We start from the raw sequence: 20,946 nt of genomic DNA, 5'->3' as shown, positions 1-20,946 counted from the left end.
CACTTCCTAAAATGTTTTCAGCATGACAGTCAATTCTAGCTTCAGAAGACACAGGATGCTTCCTCCCGTTCCTGCCTCCTTTCTCAATGATATTTTTTTTTTTCCCTTCTAAGAAGCAGAATTCACTGTGCTGCCAAACTAAGATTTATTATTAACTCTGTTTCTATTAAATTCTGGTTTTCACTCTTCTCCTCAGGCCAGCACATACATGCTGTCCATTGCCTTGGACACCAAACACTATTCAAAGAAATGTCCCCCATGGTATTATTTAGCTCATCAATCTCTTGAATTCATGACTAGCAACAACATAACTCTTAATCACAAAAGATTAGTCATTCTAAGAGATCTCAATATTAAACAAATGTTTTCCCTCCACACTTTGAGCAAGAAATATTATGTTACAATATTGCTATATAGATTTCTTTTGGATGCTTACTTCTGCACTAATTGTTAATCAAACCATCTGACCATCAAATAGCATCAGTATTTGACATGTCTGAGAAAAAATATTCTGTTTGCAACAGTCAAACCATTGGATACTCACCACAGCAATAACAGGAATAAGCACGCCCAGATTCCCTGCACTACTGGAGGCCTGGAAAAGAAAAAGGAGTTATCCGAACACCTACAAAAGCACTTTTAAAATACCTACTACAAGTCATATTTGAAGTGTCAAACATTCCTACCAGAGCTGTAACTGGCAATATATAATTTCATCTGCCAGTTTCAGCTCAGTATCTTGCAAGCAGATGTGCAAGAGGTGGCCAAGAGAGCACCTCAGGAATCCAAAGGACTGGAACACCCAGAAGTCTTTCAACAAGCTTTCCAGGTGGTTCCTCACAGACTGGGCTGTCCCTCATGGAAAGGATGTTTTCCCCTTTCAGCACAGGGTCTCTACATTTGGAATTCAGAAGTTATGCCTTGAGCTAAAGGGTGGGAAATATTCATGGGTACCATATCTACTCGAACATCCAACAACTGCAAGAAAAAAAAACATTAAATCTGTGGCCACAGATAAGTGCCAAATATTTACCAAAAAACTAATTTTACTACCAAAATTAATACAAAAGTAGCAAATTTGTTAAAAGACACCATATTCAAGTAATCATTTACACAGGTGAGCAGCCTTGTCCATTGAAACATAAGAAGAATAAGGAAAAAAAATCCTTTGATTTATTAGGACATTTTAAATTATACTTTATGCAACAAATGCATTTGCTTTTGGCCAAATACAGTGTTTAAAAACTGAGAACATTCATTGCACACAGCACGCTGTCCCTCACCACCTCTGATCAAGCAAACAGTGACAGCACAGATACTATGCTCAGAGACACATCCTCTTTGAAGCCTTTCCTCTACATCCCATATTTCTCCACCTCGGATCCAGGAGGAAGAGAATTCTCCAGCTTTCTCCTTACAAAAGGGAGATGAAGTACAGAGACTTCTGGTCACACAGGGAGGAGGCAAGGCAGACATGCTAACATGGTACAGTTTTGCATGAAATGGAATAAACAGAAAGGAAGCAATTTTAAAATAAAAAAGAGAGAGATGACAGGGGCCATGGGGAACACCAAACACTCTTCAGATGAAATGACACAACCCAGCTAAAACACATTTTATTTCTCTTTCCTGTAATGTTCACAATAAAGCAAAACAAAGATGGTCCCTCAAATATTTTCAAAGGGAATAAAAGAACACCACTCAAGTCACTCTCAGGGGTAGGGATGACTGGAATAAGTCACTGTATTTTTCTTGGTAGTAGCAAGACAGTCTGCTGCATGAGACAAAGTGCTGCAGAGTCAGAGTAAAGATGGATGCTGAGATAGTCAGAAGCCAGAACATGATGCCAACAGATAGAACTGCAGAAAACCCACTTCTCTATTAGCATTTTTGTGATGGAAGTGGATTATCAGCCTCTTCATGACAATATATGTCATTGAGGATGAAGAATATGCAATGACTTCCACCCCTGGACATACTCAGGAACATTTGTGTTGACAATCAGAAAGAAAGAAAAAAAACCAAAAAGTTATTTTTCTTCCTCTCACAAAAGCCACTTTTGCAGGGCTGAAAGATCTGGTTTAGAACAGAAAAACAAGCCACTGAAGCATTTTAATGGTTAGTGAGCAAATTTAAGTCAAATGTATTCTGAAAAGCAGAGGACACAAGCAAACTATCTGACAACAATCAAAGAAAAAACTTGTTTCCACAGCATGTGCATGGATTCACCTACTTTAAGTCTTCTTGAAAATGAAGTCACCCAGTAGCCAGAATACCTTTCATAACTTTTACTCTGCATTGAATGAGTGTTCTAGTAAAAACTGCTATCGGTACCTTCATAATAAAGAAACACTGCCTCCTAGCTCTAACCCATGTTAAATCAATCACACATTTTTGCAATTGCAGGCAGATTTAAGTCAGTGCAGTAATCTGTCTCCCATAGTGATTCCAAAACTGAAACAGTGGAAAAAAATATCACTGAAAGGAGGAGGGTGGAACCTAATTTAGAAGTGTCATTTTGCAGCAATGTTTACAATCTGTTTTCCACCATTTCAGCTCACTTACCTGTAGTTAAAAAAAAACAACTGTGAAACTTGTGGAGGTTTTCTACCACAGACTTAATGAAAAGCATATTCTAAACATGCCCTAGTCCACTTGTGGAAGAGTTGGCATCCCTGACTAAATGCAATCTAGCTTGAAAGCAAACATTTATTTCAGAGGTATTTACCAGGAGAGTTCACCCATCCCATAAAAGGATAAAGACAGAACTTAGTACTATTAAAGTGTACGATTCACAGGAGGGTGGAAAGAAGATGTTAAAAAGAAAAACATATAGTTCCCCTTAGTACTAGGAAAATGTACCTATTTCAAAAGGAAGTGTTACCTATCTGCCATAAAGAGCAGGGAACAAGCTCCCAGACCAGATCTCCAAGAAAACCTTAACACTATGAACATATTTGAATTACTAAAACAGACAAGTGCATTTTTTTGTATACGAAATCACCAAAGACTGAGTTTTTAGGAGTTGTCCTAGGGAAGTGCTTAGAATACCACATGGTTCCAGCATTTAAAACTAGGAAAATAACCAGAGAAAGGCTCCAATTTTTGATGAGCAGGAAGCAACCTCATTTTGCTTTTCAAATTATAAGATAAATCTCAAGACCAAAAGTTAAAGTTAACAGCTTGTTTATGAGTATATTTTAAAAGATGAGAGGGAGGTATTGTGGGAAAAGCTGAGATTTTTTGTTTGTCACTTAAACAGACCAAGCCCATTGAGTACTCTGGATACTTCATTGAAATGGGGCAAAAAGTTAGCATGAAGGCAGGTGAAAAAGACTTCACATAAGAAAAAAAATCTGAGAATTCTGAGTGAATAAAGTAACTACATGTAAACTGCTCCTGCAGAAATGTAGCTAGCATTTAAAGACATTTCTTTTCCAAACCTACATATAGATTTTTAAAGGCCAGTATGTATTAGATTTCACAAATCAGAACTAAAATTGCATTTAATATACACTCTATTTTAAAGCAAAATCAATCAAATTTACTCTTCTGCAAAGCAGAAAGAGTATTCCTATCATACAAATAGCATTCCTATCATACAAATCAATCTAAGGAACAAGTCTCCTTTCTTAGGCAAGCTTTTTTTGAATAAATTTGCTTTCTAAATAAAGCACTCCTAAATATCAGAAGATATTTTTATTAAATGTTTAATTTTTACTTCACTGTACTGCTTCTGTTATAAACCTAGACAGACAGGCCTGGAAAAAAATGAAGATGCAGTAATTCATAGCAACAATTCAGGTTTAATCTGGCTACTTCAAGCTGGAGGTTGGCCTTCCAACCTGAGTTTTCTTATGATCCTACAACACCACTAAAATGATAATTCTTTCACATCTAAAGACACTTCAAGAATTAGTATGAGAAGTTCAGCAGTCAGCATTCTGTATTTGTCTTTGCATCCATATACCACAATGAAAACACACTCTCAGGTTTAAGGTAGCATGATTTTTGTCTGTGTGTTTAAGGGGGTGGTTCTGGTTCGAAAGGCACAGAGAAGGCCCTGCTCATTAGTGCTCCTGTATAAATGTTCAGCCGTGTACAATTAAAACACCAGTGAGTATCTCACCTTCAGTGCTGGTCCTTTTTCACTCGCTCTCTCACTAGCTCTCTTTCCTTCTAGCCCAAGCTGAACAAACAGCTCCAGCAAGTTCATCAGTAGTTCATCCACAAGGTGCTCTCCCTGAATGTTAGCAGCGATGTTTGCCAGGGCATTAATGACTGCTAAGGAACAGTGTCTGAGAAGAAAGAACAGTTATGAATAAGCAATTCCTCAAAGTTTTGTATTTTAAGTGCTTTCTTCATAATGCTGATAGTAACTCTTGTAATAAGGCTACCTGACATTTTTTCATTCGGATTTTTTTTTTTGAGTGTTATTTTTCATTTTTATGTTTTAAGAATAATAAAATTTTCCTTTTATTATTTTTATTTCACTTTACTGATAATTGAAATACAAACAGTATTTAAGCAATAAAAATAAATAAATTGGCAGACTTTGCTTCTGGAGGACTTTTCATTTATTGTTAAAGGTGAGTTTTCATTGGGTCAGACTATGTTAAAACATATTGAGAGGAATACTTGGTTACTCACGTACTGTGTTAGAAAGATATCCAGCCTACCCCAACTAGCAACAAAGTCAGTGATGATTTTTAACATAGACTAAAATGCATACTTATATACTGAGAATTAAATTGTTAATGGTTTGTGTTTAGTCCCTAGAGCAAGTACTGGGACCATGTTTAAAAAAAAAAACCAAAGCACATACCACACAAAAACTCAAAAAAAATCCCTGATATCCCATAATGGATATTTGATACAGTATTCATACATTTAAGGGACAGAGCTAAGAGTTACCTGTATCCATGATCCTTATAATCTTTTGTAGCAGAGTAAACAACTGAGCTTGCTTTAACACTGATTTGCTGAAACAGATTCCACACCTCCTGGTAAATATATTGCTGTAAAAAAAAAACAAAACCCAAATCACTAAGAAGGGCTTACTGAATATAATCTCTCTAAAGAACAACCCTGTAAAAGACACAAAGTCTTATGAAGTTCTTCAGACAGGTACCTAGTCACAGCCTGAGCAATAGTTTCAGCTTCCATAAAGCACACAGTCAAAGTGCTTTCATTAGTGTTTTTAATTGCTCATATTATACAAATTTTTTTTAAGTTCTTTAACCCCACCTTCCTGATGGGAAACTTTTTTTCGGGTTTCTGAGTTCTGGCAATTAATTGCTTGTGCAGAGGTACAAATTACATTTGGAAAAGGTAAGTCAGTTAATTCTAGTATGACTGAAGAATGAAATCTATACTTTTAAATGTATAGACAGATCAAATTTATAAACTTCTCAACTTTTGAAAACATTTAGTTTGGTAGTTTTTTGTAGTTTGTTTTGTTTTTTTTTTTTTTTTTTTTAAAAATTTTATTCTTTTCTGTGGGGACTAATCTTTACACAGACAGCATCTTACACGTTATTAATTAGCTTTTGTTTTTTGATATCACTGAGACGTGAGGATTGTAAAAGCAGGTATCTGTGGTGAAGAAAAGAGTAACCGTAAAAAATTTACGCAAATACACTTTCTAAAATACGTTTCCTTTTAAGTAAAGAAAACTGATAAAAACTGGAGCTCTCTTGGCCAGTTCTTTCCTTACATTTCCAGTGATGACCAAGCAACCCAGCTGATCAATGATGAGTACATCAAGATGAGAAGGTGGCTGGCAAAACTTCTGCTGTAAGATCTGAAGGATGGGTTCCATCATTTTTGGGGTGTCCCTCAGGGCCACTGCAATGTGCCCTAATGCACGAATTGTGTGGTCAGGAATCAAATGAGCTTCCCTGTTACAAAAACAAAGAAAAAAAGCCAAACCATACATGTAACTGTTCAACAGCTATGAAGACCTCTAAGCACGATCACATCTCATGCAAAGAACAGTTCGTATTCTAAATTTAAACATCACTACCAGCTTTAATATGGCCACTCTATATACCCATCTACTCCCAACACTAACACTAGAGATATACTTGCACAAGGTGGTTTTCAAAATAAAAATTAAAAAATCCCCACACAAATCCACTATCCAAGAAGCCCACACTAATCCATGACCAAACTGTTCTAGAAACAACAGTGAAAAAGAGGTTAAAGTGATCTGCAAACCACCAAGACTGACAGTCAGACCAGCCATGATAGGACCTCCCCTTGGAGGTTTCTTGGCTGGCAAGTGTCTTAAAAATTAAGCGTGTCAAATGCCACAAATGACAAGCTTTGTCAAGCCATAAAAGATAGCTGAAGCCTGAAGGATACAACAGAGAGAGTATCACTCAATTTAGGACTCAAAATTGGCTAATAGTCAGCAAAAATTTTCCAATTCAATCAGATAAAAAATGAATCCATACCTCCCAGCATGAAAACAAGGGGTCAGCTCTGCAAAGATCTGCATGGGAAGATCCTGACCCCACATACAAACTCACTTATCTCAGACACACTTCATTCTGAAATAATGTTGCCCATACTCATATCTTAGATTAAGCTTCACGCTCATCTACTGAAGGAAAACCTGATTTGTCATCTAAAAACATACTTATCACTCTCTTGAGAGATGTACAGACGGTTGGATAAACTGGCAAGAAAGGCCTCAACGATCACCGAATCTATAGTCAAGCCAGCTTTCAAGCACCTGGAATAACAATGAACAGAAAACTTGCTAAAACAGACAGAGGTGGGGGAAAAGGAAACAAACAAAAAAAGCCCAAAACAAACACAAAACAGAATTAAACATTACACTTTTTACGACTGAAAATGCGCACCAGGTATAAAGAGAAAAAAATTCATACTGAAGTGTAAGAACTGATTGCCTAGGAACACTGCAGCTGTATTTCAAAAAACAAGTGGAGTTTCTACTGCTGCTTTCTCCAATAACAATCAAGATGGGGATATGCAATAAGGTAAATTCAGAATCCACTGCTTTAGAAACTTCAATCCCTTGTCTCTAGTCACCATTGTCTTCCCTCCAGCTCTCTGTAGCTTTCTAGAAGGGAAGAATAATCATTACGCTGCCCACATTTGAGAGTATAATAATCTTCCTGTTACAGGAGGTGCATTCAACATGATAATCTAAGCAGAAAACAAAAACCCCACTGCAAGTCATAATGGTTTTAGCATGAATTACAAATGTGGGAAGCAACACAGTGAGACTGAATTGTTATTTTATAATTAGGACATAAATGGAACCAAGTGATGTCTAAATTAAAATGAAGTAACAGCCAAAAAAGGCAAAACAGCCTTTACAGCAGCACAGAGCAGCACATTCTAAGGAAGGGAAAGCAAACACATGCTCCAACACGGTGCAAGTCTCTCTCTTACCTGCAGATGTTGTCTATGGCGATGTCTCGCAGCTGCTCGTACATGGATGGTTGGCTTTTCTTGCCAGGCATTACATTTAGAGTGGACTCTGAATGCTCGTTGGTTACACTAATCTTGATGTCATTACCACCTACGAGGAAGACAGAGTATGGAAATCAGCTCCATTTGAAATACCTTTTTACCCAAGATGAGAGCACACAGGCACAGCAGTACCTGGCGAGTGAAAACCAGCCTACTTTACAGCTTGAGAGCTCAGCTGAAGACCTTTGGAAGTGCATGTGTTGTCACTAGCTATGCAATATTACTGCATTTAACTATTCCTAAATAATTATTCCTAAACTTAGTCACCTTCAAGTCTCATTTCATCTGTTCTGCTGTAGCATTATGACACTGCTTTTGCATTAGCAAGTGATATAAATTGAACATTTTCTTTTTGAAAATCCTAACTTGGTATTACAATTAAAAACAACCACAAAAAACCTGCCAAATAGCATCAAGATGGCTGTGGGGCTAGAGCATAGGACCTCTACAGAGTGTCTGAGGAAGATGGCCTCATTTAGCCTGGAGAAGAGATGGCTTTGGACAGACTCCCTTCCAAAGCATAAAGTAGGTTACCAATAAGACAGAAGCAGGCCTCATGGGAAAATGAGACAACAGCCACAACTTGAAACAAGGAAGGTTCCAATTTGGAATATGATTTCCCTCCTGCCCCCACCACTATGAGGATAATTATGCATTGGCTGAGGTTGCAGAATCTCTGTCCTTGGAGGTTTCTAAAGGCCCATGTGGACAAAGCTCTACACAAACTGCTCTGAATTGAGTGTAGGAGGTTAACACACACAGTACAATCCTCCATACCACAGTACCTTGCTACAGTTGTTTGCAATCTCACTCAGGAAAAAAAGTGCTCAAGATAAGACAATTTTGGTTGCAGATGAAGAGGCACAGCAATATTGCTGCTAGGATAAAATGTAGTTCTATATATACTGCTTGCCCTTAGATACCTTCTGCCAAAATTTGACTTGCATTCCTCTTCTTCACCTCCAAAACAAAAAGAAATCACAAAAGCATCTCCACTTCCCCCTACAGCTCTATCACCACAAAATGTTCAAAAGCATCAAAAAGCCAAACAAGTTGGAAAACTATCACTAGCATGTGCTTCGGAACATGTCCTTTTTTCCTTTACCTGTGTGATATTGGCTGTGATACTTGTAAAGTTTCACAAGCACTGGGGAAGGTATCACAAGAAAGTCTCTCAAGGACGGATTGACAGAATGAACCACAACAGGGAACCTCTCACACAAACGACCTAGACCCTAAAAAAAACAAAACAAAAAAAAGGAACAAAAAAGGAATACAGCCTTAGAATATAAAAGCACAATTTTTATTTCAACTGTAAGCTTGCAACTTACAGCTCAATACAAGCAAAAAAACCAAACCATACCTAGCTCCAAGAGATTAAAGTTTTAGCAGATTTAGGTATTTCAAACCTCTCATTCTTTTATGCTATCCTAGAGTGCTGCGTGCCAGTCAAGCCTTGCTGCTTTCTTCCCGTGTGATTTCACAGGAGTTACATGAAATGAACTCCACTCCCTAAAAATAAAGTTCCTAGGCAAGTTCCAACATTTAGAGAATCCTGACTATTTACTATGTGTTGGAAAACATCCTATTTTTAAGATTATAAGTGCCCAGTAAGAAGACATAAAAACTAGAATACCCAAACCTTAATCTTAAAACTCAGTAATCTGCCAGTTATAATATTTTAACTGTTTATGTAATCAACTAAGAAGCTAAATAGTTCAGAAATTAAATTCTGGTTAAAAAAGACCTCATGAATATTATTCTTCAAGAAGAAGCTAAGAAAATTTTGAAAACACTACTGCAGTTCTAGTTTCCACACCAAACGTCGAAAATCCAGCCAGAACACACTGATGGAAAGTAATACTAACAGCAGATAAAGTGTTCTTCTAGCAGCCTGTAAACCCCCCAAGCTCTCACTCATCATGTAGTAATGCCAAATACTGTAAAGACAGACCTGCAAACAGCAAATCAGCAGTGGCAAGTGAGCAATGATGACTTTGCTTGAGGTTTTCGACTGCAGCTTCTCTGATAACTTGATGCACAGGTTTTCTGCACCTTAAACAAAAAAATGCAACAAAAAAATTTATCAGGTTTGTTATTAGGCCACACACAACACAACGCTTACAGGAACTTCTAAAACAATGCAGAAAATACATCGGCTTCACTCTCCTCATACACAAATTTGTCAAAGACATTTAATGCTTTTTCTGCAAAAACTAGTTTTAGGAACTTGCTATTTGCACCAGATACCAGAGTATTTGCCCTGTCAAACACTGACTGAAAGAATTACAGAATTTAGTTGATTTTGAACATACTTCATATTTAAGTCTTTCTACTTCAGATATGTCTTCTTTAAAAAGAAAAAATAAAGAGATTAAGTATTGAAAGGTGCAAAGGAAACAATCCTTAATTAATTGAGAGAATGGGTAAGAATTATATAAGAAAGAAAATTTAGAAAAAAGTGAGAAAGAGCTTCCCAATCCTGTTAGCAATGAAGAAAAAACATTTCCTTTAAGAGAATGACTGAGAAACCTTTAAGACACTAACAGCAATAACTGAAAACATAAAACAAACTAGAAAATAAGCAGCTCCATGTAATGCAGCAATTATACCATCTCTTGTAGATAAGCCAATACGATGTTTCTGTTTCCATTTCTGTGAAGAGATATCCAACTACATAGCCAACTAATCTGACAACTTTTTAATGGAAGTTTTACTTTTGCATTCTAACAGCAGAGTATTCCACTGAAATTTATTTTATATTTTGCTAAGCATCATCTACTCTCAGAAAACTCTAAGTATTGCTACAACTTAAAAAAAAAAAGACATTGCAAAGACTGAAGAGCATTTTTTACTTTGCTCATCTTTCACGGCCCACACCATCAGATCCACACAGGCAGCATTAGCCTGGCAACGCAGTTTGAGAGGACTCAGCTCATTGTGCAGTCGATCTACGTCATGGAGGATTTTCTGAAGTTCTGACTGACTGCTGTTGAATTGCTCTAGCACAAAATCATGGATTTCCTTCACAAATGAGTTGGGAAGGTCTGAAAAAAAATACAAGGAAGTAGCACAATATACTAGGAGGATGGGAGACTGTATCAGAATGACAGCACATATAAAATTGTTATGTTATAAATGAAGTTATTTCATAAAGCTTAGCCCTTGCCTAAACAACAAATTTCATAGCAAAGTCCACTAGTAAGCAGACAATTGAAATGTCATCTATTAATCCTTTTAACGGTACTGATAATACTTTTTTTTTCTTCCTTCTATTTCTGTAGCACCTTTTTAATATGGAAAATTTTCAAAATACAAATTTTATAGCATACTTGGATTTCCTAGGGAATGCAAATCCCAAACGTTCAAGCACTCAATACAATGCAGACAATGCTTTACATACTAAATGTAACAAAGGAAAAATAAAAAAAACCCTGTACCTTTCATGTAGTATAATGTGTCTCTCAGCATTTTAAACTGAGCAAGATAAAGAGGGTCACTGAAGGTTTTATAATAGAGATCTGTACTAGTACCCGTCTGAAAGAGAAAAGAAGTAATTTGCTAGATTCCTATTTAAATATTTTACATAAGGATAAATAGAACTTCTTATTCCAGTCAAATAATTGTTTTCCTCCAAAATGTAAACAAGCATTTAAAACAGGTACCAGAAGTAACCTCTCAGAGCCTTTCCTCCCTGCTTTTATCAAAAGTACAGCCGTGGAGTGCATTAAGTAGGATTCAGTCTCTTTCCATTTGAAGAGTACATACATGTCCTCTCTAACACTAGTGTTAAAAACAAAACAAAATAAGAGGAGGATTCAAACCTGTGTTTTACTGAAATATCAAAAAGAGAAACTGAAGCTGTCTCTGCAGCGGCCTCCATTTCAAATCTGGCAGTGCTGTAAGGAAGGCTGGAGAGAACAGCAAAACCATTTTCCCCCTCAATTGAACACCTACACTTTCCAGCCCAGCTTTACACCCCCTCCAGAGAGGGGACAAACTCCATACAATGTCGGGGAGGCTCTTACAGAACTCCACCCAGTGAAGGGGAGAACAAGGACTCACAGACCTACAGAAATGAGTATGCCACCTCTGAAAGTAAAGGTCCACAAACTGCAACACTATTAAACTTGTAGAAATGACACCTGAAAGAGCAGCAGTCACTTTTAAGCCAGAAAAAGAAAACGACCAATGTATTTTCTGTACTTGAAAAAAGACAATGTTACTGTAACATGCAATAAAGACCTTAGTCTACAGTAAACCAGTTTTGGGCTACCAATGCTGTGATTGAGTAGGTAACAGAGCTAAGTAAGAAAACAGTTCATTTCTTAACATAATATTTCCTTCTATATTAGTGAAAAATATTCCTCCTTCACCTCACATTTTTACCTAGTCCAAGGCTAGATTTAAACAGTTCAGAGCAAAAATTAGTATCATTTTGCAAAAAGAATGTATACCTTACTGATTTTCCCATTCTTATTTATTAAGACAAAAAAATAAAGTATCCAAGTAATTAAAAAGGTATTTCAAAAACATACCTCTGCAACTTCAGCTACAACTGCATCTAAGGTCTTTAGCAGAGAATCCCCAACAATCTGTTTTACCTAGAGAGGAAAAAAGACCAAAAAAAAACAATTTTCTGTTGATGACTCTGGATAGGAAGACACCAGAATTTTGCCTATGCACAGACAACACCAGTCACTTGACTGCGACGTGTCAGATAAAATTAAGGCTACAAGAATTTCTGGCTGCAGCAAGGATAAATACATTTGAGCCTCTGTGTGATTCTCCAGAATAGCTGGTACAGGAATCACACAGGGCAACCAGTTTCTGTCACCTGCAGAAGTGTCTCATTCTCACCATAAAAAACAATCATCTATTTCAGCAACTAGCAGTATGGAATTACCTCAGATCAAGTGTCTGCAAGAGTCAAACAAAGAAACTAACAAACTTTTTTGATTTTCCAAATTCTTCATGGCTCGTATGAGAACTTCTAGGGATACTATTGAAGCATGACATTAAATGCCATAAAAATAATATTACAGACCCAAATATCTTTTTATCTGTAATTCTAAACACTTAAACTGCATCTTCTTCTAGCATGAACATCTACAACGCAATCTCACTGCAGCCTACGTAAGAACCCATCACTTACCATGTTCAGCAGCTGGCGGAGCATTTCCAGTGGGATGTTAAACTCTTTATTGTTAATGCCATTGAAGAGAGGAGAAACTGAAAAGCTGGAGCTGATTGTAGAGAAGTAATAATCAGGATCCAGTGCACTCCCATCAGGAAGATATGAACCTGATTAGGAAAAAAAAAAAGACAAATTCAGTAAGAGTACATATAAACTTTTTTTAATGGTAATGTTTTGTTACTACCCAAGACTTATCTCCAACACAAGTACAGGCTTTAACTTGCAAACTACCAAGAGCTGCATCTGAGCTAAGCTACTGGTAAGTCAAACCAGAAAACTATGAGGAAAAAATACATTCATTCGTTAGAAATTATATATAATCACCATAGAAGAATTACTGATTAAGGAAGATAGATGCCTCTACAAATAGTAATATGAAGGAAAACTAAAAGTAACATGGAAGAAATTAAGCCAGGGCTCTGGAGAGAAGAGTGACCCAGAAACAGAGAATGCCCAGACCATTAAAAACCTCAAAGGGCCAGACAAAACCAGAGACACCAAAACACTTCAGATCAAGAGCTAGATCTCAGCTTGATTCAAAGTTTATTTTTAATCCCTGCTTTGACATAGAACTCAAAGCTGCCAAAACTCAGCAGTTCAGAATTTGTATATTAACTCATGAAATTTTTTTCACATTTCTGCCTTTTATGATAATACAGTAATTAACACACATTAGTAAGCACTCGACTTCAGTGTCTCCTTTATTTCTCACTGCAGCCAATTACCAAGTCTTACACAATGACCTATAAAAAGTCTACTTCAAAAGTAACAGCTGTTTTATATTTATACAATGTGCCACAGAGGTCTCAAAATTCCAGACCCTAGTCCAACAATTTAGTTGTCTAGTGAAGCACAACATTAACACTTGTTCTCAAAGTTATTCAGCCTAATCTCTTGAAATATTTTTGGCCTAGCTGAATTAAGCTCTTCAGTACTAGGCACAGCCTAGAGCCTAGCAGCCAGGAAATCACATCTCCTTCAGAAGCCTGGCAGAAACAACTGAGCCTGGAAAGCACTGATGTTTATAGCAACTTCCCACTGTCTTTATACCCCAAATTTTTTCATAATCCTAGCAGGCATGTGCCACAGAATTACCAGAAGAATTCTAGAGGGAAAAAAAAAGGGGTCAAAAGGATTTTGATTTTCAATTTCCTATACATAGCAACAAAACCCTCAAATCACATACTGTTCCTTAGCAAAATAAATTACCTTCAAAGTAATGGATTGCAGATCCTCCAGGAGAACTGGGAGGAGGAACTCCACGTTCAGGGCTAACCTGAAACATCACACAACAGCCATAATTTAAAAACTATTTATAAAACATTTTTTAAAATCTTCCAAGAATGGTTCATACACTTCATAATGAAGCACAGCTTCAAGCCAGACTAACAGGAACTACGTATTGCCAGGCCAAGAAGCTGAATTCCAATGCAAAATGGGAAGTTAAAAAAAGCTGGTTCAGGGCTTTTAACTAAAGGGAAGAGAACAGAACAATGACCCCTGTATTGTACATAAATATGCTAGCAATAATCTATGGTTTCAAAACCAGTATCTGAATCCATTCTTCCCCCAACACAATGAACACCCACAGCTCCTGGTGAAACCAGTGAGAGCTCATGTATCCTCAGAACTTCTGAAAACATCAGCCATTAAGTGCCGGCTTCCCAAATTCTCAGATATACATTACTATGCTTTCTCATGAGAATAACCAAAGGATTAGGATTGCCTAATTGTTCCAAGTTGACTTATTAGTACAGTTGTCACTGATTGTTCTGTAGCTCTGAAACGACAAAATTATTATGAAACTCAGTTGTGGAACCAAACCCAAGATCTCTGTATCTGGACAATGTGTTAAGAGACTGCCTGCATAGCCAGGCTCGATGCTGTCTTAATTTCACCAAAACCACAAAATCTGAGCACTGACTCAAACACAGAGCAAGTCATACAAACCTGTGAGATGCTAGATACACTGCTAGCCTTCCTCTTTAGTGTTCCTTCTTGGCAAACAGTGAGTAGAGAACTGGGAAGAATTGATCTGAAATCATTAAAGGATCGTCGACGAATTCCTTCAAGTTCTTCTGGAACTCTCAGGGAATGCGGAGGAATTTTTGGAAAAAGCTTTGAAAGGAGAGCCTCCTCTGAATTGCTGTAGCGACCAAAGGCTCGAGAAATTCCCATCAGGCAGGGCACTGCATACTTGCATAAATATTCTGGAAAAGGAAAACATTTATAACAGTATATTAACAGTAACTTAGAACTCCCTCTTCACAGTTTTGCTACCACTTCACTGAACTGTTTCAGCCTAAAGTGCTCTACAAAGACTTGATTGTGTAAGCAGCAGAAAAAACATGAAATTATCACAAACTCATGCACTTCTTCTTCCATGTTTACCAGTCAGCAACAAACAGAATAAATATGCACTAAGGGAAGTCAAAAGAAAAAGCTGCTCACTTTTGCTGATAATCAGAAAACAGAAGTTCAGAGGATAGGAGTTACAAATATAGAAACAATTTTAGCAATACCTTTATCGTGCATTTGCGGGGTCTGGCACATTCCCAGTAGGAACTGCATTACCTGTAGAACTGCATCCAAAATCTAAAGTAATTGAGACAGACACACAAAGATATCTTTTGGTGAAGTGATATCATCTTGCACTAGATTGCTATAACAAGTGAAACCTGCAAATATTAACATTAGCACCTCTGTAAACAAGATTTTTTTTAATGCTGTGTGAGTAAAAAAAGTATATTGTCCTCAGCTTACAGAGCTTCTTTTGTAAAGTCTGCAGTTAGATGGTATGTACTATCAGGACAGAACTGCAGCAGTCCTAATCTCAGTATCAACACCCGAATTTTGAAACTCTGGGCTCAGCAACTAACATCTCTTGACATCTAAAAGTAACAGCAGACTTAAGAGTACCTTCTAGATACTGGATTATTAATTAACACAAGCAAAATAACGCAACAGCAGAGACTTCAAAGCAATCAATCCCTTTGCAAGAAAGGCAGCAGCCGTGGTGTACTCTTCCCCAGACGTCTGTCAGTACTGCAGCACTGGAGAAGCAGGTACCACATTAGCACAAACCAAATCAACTCCACCTGCTCTCTGAGAGACGCGTCCCTGTAAGCAACGTCTGACAGCAACGTGACCAAGCAGAAGCTGAAGTTTTCTGCAACTGGAAGCAAGCCTGCAAAGTAACAGACAGAAGATAAACCACTTCAGCGTTGTTAAGAGAGAATCAACATAGAAAGAGCAAATAATAATAAAGCAAGAAAACATAGGTGATTCCCCTGTCATGCAGTTCTGAGACAGGTTATAGAAAGATACAGTATTGTATGCAATTTTAGGAGTACGCCGTAACCATCATAATTTCAACATGAAATGTTAAAAGCATTTTTTTGATAATGAAAAACTTTTCCAGGCTTTCAAGTAATTAAAAAAAATATATCCCTTGTGAAAAAGTATTCTTATATTAATTCTAAAAGACATGAAGGGAGCAAGTAATGAAAGGTTTTAAATAGCAACTAAGCATCAAAGCTAAAAGTAGAGCATACAAATCTCCTGCTCTAACTACTACACAATCTTCTTCAATTCAGTAACAAATTATCACGTGTAGAATTATTTGGAAAGTGCCATTTATCACAAAACAGTCAAGCAAGAAAGCTGCAAGCTAGTCAACTTTCTCTTTGTTTCTAAAGAAAATCAATATTAAAGGCTGTTGAGTCAGGAGGAACTCAGCAGGACCTATCCCCTCCCCTTGTACCATGTCCTGCCTAACCTTTGTCATTTCTATTTCCTGGCTGGTATTCCACGAGGATAATCAAAAAACGCAAACATCACCTCTGCCTTTCCGTGCATTGCTTTCTTCTATCCACTGGACTTTGGGAAGACCCTTCAGAAGTCGGAGGAGGTAAGGAACCACATTATCTTTGTGCTAAGGGTGAAAAGACTTGATTTAAAATGGGAAGAAAAAGCTGAACCGTATCATCTCAAGATATTTTAGAGACATGAAAAGACTACATTAACCACACACAGAACTCGCCTCTAACAATTACTCCACCAGCTTCTTGAATATTGCAAAATTTATTTCAACACAGGCAAATTAAAGTAAACCAATCCAGTGCTACAAATCCAATCCTTTCATTCTAGACAACAGTTCATTCTCTGTAAAAGTTGGAGAGGAATGTTCCAGAACAGTAAGTGCCCCAAACAATTTATTAGTTTACAGCAAGGTCACAAAACCAGTCCAAATTCAGTACATATGATCCATCCCATGGCCTTACGCAAGTCACTCAACGTGTCTGTGTAACGCTGCAGCTTCCTGATCTGCAAATCAAAGGACAGCACCTTCCTTTCTCACTGTTGGATTAATACTAATGCCTGGCTCTGAAAATATCACAAAAAGGCTAAGAAACATGACTACAGCTGCCTTATTTAAACTTCATACTACAAAAAAACCCACACACCACAAAAAAGCAATACTCATGCAAGCTGCACCATAATAAATAGATACTAAATAGGAGGAAATTCAGGCCTGATGCAAACCCTAGCAACACTAAACACCTTAAAGTGAGGTCTGAAGACTTTGGACCTAGGACAAATAGATAATATATTCCTCCTTTCCTCTGCACAAAACATTACCACGCCCAGGGTTTGAAGGGAAGAGAACCAGCTTGTCATGAACAGGCTGACAGATGCAAGAGGGATGTTCGTGCACAATGCAGCCTATGTGCTCTGTTTGTCCTTTTGTGCTGGTTAACATCTGGCATGAAAAGGCCTATTACAAACCTGATGTTCAGGAGTATGTTGGAATATATCTGTCATACCGAAGCAAGTGGGGAAGAACACCTGACAACATATACGGTTTGAGCAAATCCTCCTGAATAGCCTTTCCTTTCTCTCCTTAAGCTGTGATGGCCAAAAACCACAACAGCAGTTTGCCTGTGGCAGAGCTGTGACTACTGTCCACCACACGCGTCACTTCTGTCCTTGTCTCCTTGGGCTCTCCTGCCTACATCCATCTGTTATTCCTCATCTTTTAATTTATTCTTATGAATAGTAAATACCAACTTTTCATTCACTGAACAAGTAAGCTTGAATTAATCCCAAATCTTTCAAAATAAATACAGTTAGTCTAAGCAAGAAAAATACCTGAAGGTCAGATTCAATGAGGAAGATTCCTAAAGCAATAACAGCATCTCTGCGACGTTCATCTAACTGGAAAATCCCATGGAAATCCACTGGGCACATACAGAGCAGTTTTTGTACCTGAAAAACAGGAGGGAAAGAACAGTGGAACAAGACCAAAAGTGTCAAAACAAACCAAGGGAACAACAGTACATGTGTTAAGACTGTCTTTCAAAAATCTGTTCTTGTAAGAACCAGTAGACCTCAGGAAAGCAACACAAATAGCTCCCAGCTTCTCTTCCAGGATGCAGTGCTAGCCAGCTAGCCATGCCCACACCCTAGAGCACAACAAGCAACAGGCCTGGGCAGAAGTAGCACAATTGCAAATGTTTTCCCAGCAGAGAAATAAGCTGACAGGCTGTGGTTTCCAAGGCTCATTCAGACCTCCTGTGTTTGAACTGGACAGTAGTCCCTCCATCTCTTGGAAGAGAGATAGTCACATTACCCTCCTTTAGTCATCAATCTTAATGAGAGCATGGAAGGGACAGGAAAAAGTGATAAATGACAGAAACTAGAAAAACACAGAAAAATCTCAAGGGGGTGACAGAGGGTGTAAAGAATTTTTACTACCACATGGGTTGATTTCAAAGTTTTCTTCAACACTTGATCAAGCTGTTTGTTTTGTTCTGGCTTCAGCTAAGTTAGCTCATTTTCTTCCTAGTAGCTAGTGCTGTGTTTGGGATTTAGTATGAGAACAATGTTGATAACACACTGATGGTTTTAGTTGTTGCTAAATTGCGTTTAGACTAAGTCAAAGATTTTTAAGCTCCTCACGCTCTGCCAACAAGGTGGCTGGAAGGGGACACAGCCAAGACAGCTGACCCAAACAGGCCAAAGGAATATTCCATACCATATGTTGTCATGCCCAGTATATAAACTGGGGGAAGCTGGCTGAGAGGGGCAGATCGCTGCTCAGGGACTGGCTGAGCATCAGTCAGCGGGTGGTGAGGAACTGCACTGTGTATTTCCTGTCCTTCTTAGCTTTTATTTCACTCTTTTTTTAATTTCCCTTCTCATTACTATTATTACTATTGGTATTACATTTTATTTTTACTTCAATTATTAAACTGCTCTTATCTCAGCCCGTGAGTTCTCCTTGGTTTTGACCCTCCTGCCCATTCCAGCAAAGGCAGGCAGGAGCGCGTGAGCAGCCGGGTGGTGGTAACGGGATAAACCAGAACAGTTTTCACAGCTCAAGAGAATTTCTTTTCAGACCTTTTCAGAGCATCACATTCACACAGCTCATTCCTGCATGCCTGGTACAACAAAGTCTTCCTTCCGCTAATTCACTGGGCGTTCTGGATGTGCAAGAAACACGCAGCAGGCACACAGGTCACAGTTACCCAATTCTTGTAAACCAAAACCAGGTGGATGGAGCTTTGGTTACAGCTGCACCAACGCCACCTTCACACACAGCACTGAACAATAAACTGTTACCTAGCCCAGTATGACTTCCGCTCAAATCCTTTAAACATAACAGATTCAGTTTCCAGAACTATTGTTTTCTCACTACTTACCTATTACTTCACTTCATACCCAGTAAACACACATCTAAAGAATATATCAAATCTCCCGAATATTTTGTTTTCCTAGGGAACTTTTAAGAAAGGGGAAATGCAACAGACACATTATCTTTTTATAAGTGCCCTTGATGTTACTAAATAATAACTGAAATGTACTGTCATAATAAATACCTATGTTTGAGTGACCTACATTCAAATTATTCCCTAGCAAGATAACCTTTTGAACACTCAGCCTTGAAATTTCTAAACCAAGAAACTATTTCCCTAGAGGACTAGAAGGATTTACTGGATGCCAAGTGGAATTTAAGATTCTGGTCCTTAAACAGCCATGACCTCGTAGTTAAAAGACCTGGAACACAACACAAATAATCCTCTTGCTCAATACAAAACACAGCAGAAGAAATAGGAAGTTTGGAAAATAAATTCTGATGCATGTGTCCCACATAACTTTAGCTAGATATGAAGTGTTAATATCATTTAACTCCTACTGTAATGTCTCAAACTAATTAAAAAAAAAACAACCCTGGGTATTAGTTAACCACCAAGACTTAAAAAATTTTTCACAGTCAGCTGTCATACCAGTAGCAGATTTCCAGATGAGAACTAAGAAGCCTGCAACAGCTGGCCAAGAACAAGCACTATAGTTTTCATCAGCACAGAGCTGTGCTTTTTAACAATTTAGGCATCTTTTATTATCTCACAAGACAATTTAGAAGTTCTACCACTTTGTGCTCAGAGAAGCCACTCCCAAAGCCCCAGGCTGTCCATCTCTTCTCACAGCAGCACAATGCTTGACCACACCAGCAGCTCCATGCCAGCAGTGCAGACCCACGAGGGGAACTGCCGGGATGGAGACTCCTGGTCTCGTTTCACATCCAGGAGAGCTTTAACTCAACCAGGCACATTCTACCTTAAGCTCGTACCTGGACTTAACCAGACGTGTGGAGTAAAGCAAAACCAGTCCTAAAGAGGCTAAGACTAATCATGCCTAGAAGACGACATTCCACAAAGTTCAGGGACGTGCAGGCACTGCGAGGACCCACGTTCCTCACAAGAACGCGGGGGACTGCTCCGAGGGCACAGGCTGTGGTTGCCGCACTGACGCTTCCCGTCAGGATGATACTTTCAGGTCAAGACGGGTCACAAAAGCCGTGTGGCCGTGGCCACCTCCACGAACAGGCCCAGCAGCCCCCAGGGACACGGCTGAAATGGGAGCCCGCTCCTGCGGCCCCAGGACCGTGCCCACCCGGGAACGGCAGCACCCCCCGGGCACAGGCATGCCCGCCAGGCACGGGCTCCCACAGGCACAGTCCCGCGGGGCAGGAGCACAAATCCGCCTGCTTCCCACGCGTGTCACAGCTCCCCACGCGCAGCAGGCCAATCGAGGTGGCCCAGACGCCCCCGTCGCCCTCCTCACTCAGGTGGCACGACCATCCCCCCGAGGAGGGGCCCCGTGCCCCCACCACGGCACCCGCGATGCCGACTCTGCCGCGCAGGCTCCACTCGCGTGACGTGCACCCTCACAGCCCCGCT

At 38.8% G+C, this 20,946-nt stretch overlaps 1 protein-coding gene across 1 annotated transcript in view; it reads right to left on the bottom strand.

The window, feature by feature from the left end:
- PI4KA (phosphatidylinositol 4-kinase, catalytic, alpha) overlaps positions 1-20,692 on the bottom strand; it is a 59,141-nt gene extending 38,449 nt beyond the window's left edge. Inside the window, exons 1-19 of the mRNA XM_008950058.1 lie at positions 20,537-20,692; positions 17,855-17,971; positions 16,544-16,637; positions 15,802-15,890; positions 15,226-15,298; positions 14,654-14,913; positions 13,913-13,979; positions 12,662-12,810; positions 12,045-12,110; positions 10,947-11,043; positions 10,362-10,553; positions 9,461-9,561; positions 8,612-8,741; positions 7,426-7,555; positions 6,644-6,739; positions 5,717-5,900; positions 4,915-5,018; positions 4,130-4,298; positions 545-595 (exon numbers count right to left, since the gene is read on the bottom strand). Of these exons, the coding sequence (XP_008948306.1) occupies positions 545-595; positions 4,130-4,298; positions 4,915-5,018; positions 5,717-5,900; positions 6,644-6,739; positions 7,426-7,555; positions 8,612-8,741; positions 9,461-9,561; positions 10,362-10,553; positions 10,947-11,043; positions 12,045-12,110; positions 12,662-12,810; positions 13,913-13,979; positions 14,654-14,913; positions 15,226-15,298; positions 15,802-15,890; positions 16,544-16,637; positions 17,855-17,971; positions 20,537-20,692 (2,325 nt within the window). The remainder of the gene's footprint in view (positions 1-544; positions 596-4,129; positions 4,299-4,914; positions 5,019-5,716; positions 5,901-6,643; positions 6,740-7,425; positions 7,556-8,611; positions 8,742-9,460; positions 9,562-10,361; positions 10,554-10,946; positions 11,044-12,044; positions 12,111-12,661; positions 12,811-13,912; positions 13,980-14,653; positions 14,914-15,225; positions 15,299-15,801; positions 15,891-16,543; positions 16,638-17,854; positions 17,972-20,536) is intronic.
- Between the last annotated feature and the right edge of the window lie 254 nt (positions 20,693-20,946).

This window comes from Merops nubicus, unplaced genomic scaffold (assembly GCF_000691845.1).
Source record: "Merops nubicus isolate BGI_N331 unplaced genomic scaffold, ASM69184v1 scaffold29731, whole genome shotgun sequence".
Taxonomy (NCBI): domain Eukaryota; kingdom Metazoa; phylum Chordata; class Aves; order Coraciiformes; family Meropidae; genus Merops; species Merops nubicus.
Note: the sequence above shows the minus strand (reverse complement) of the source record. Positions and strands in the feature narration are given on the sequence as shown.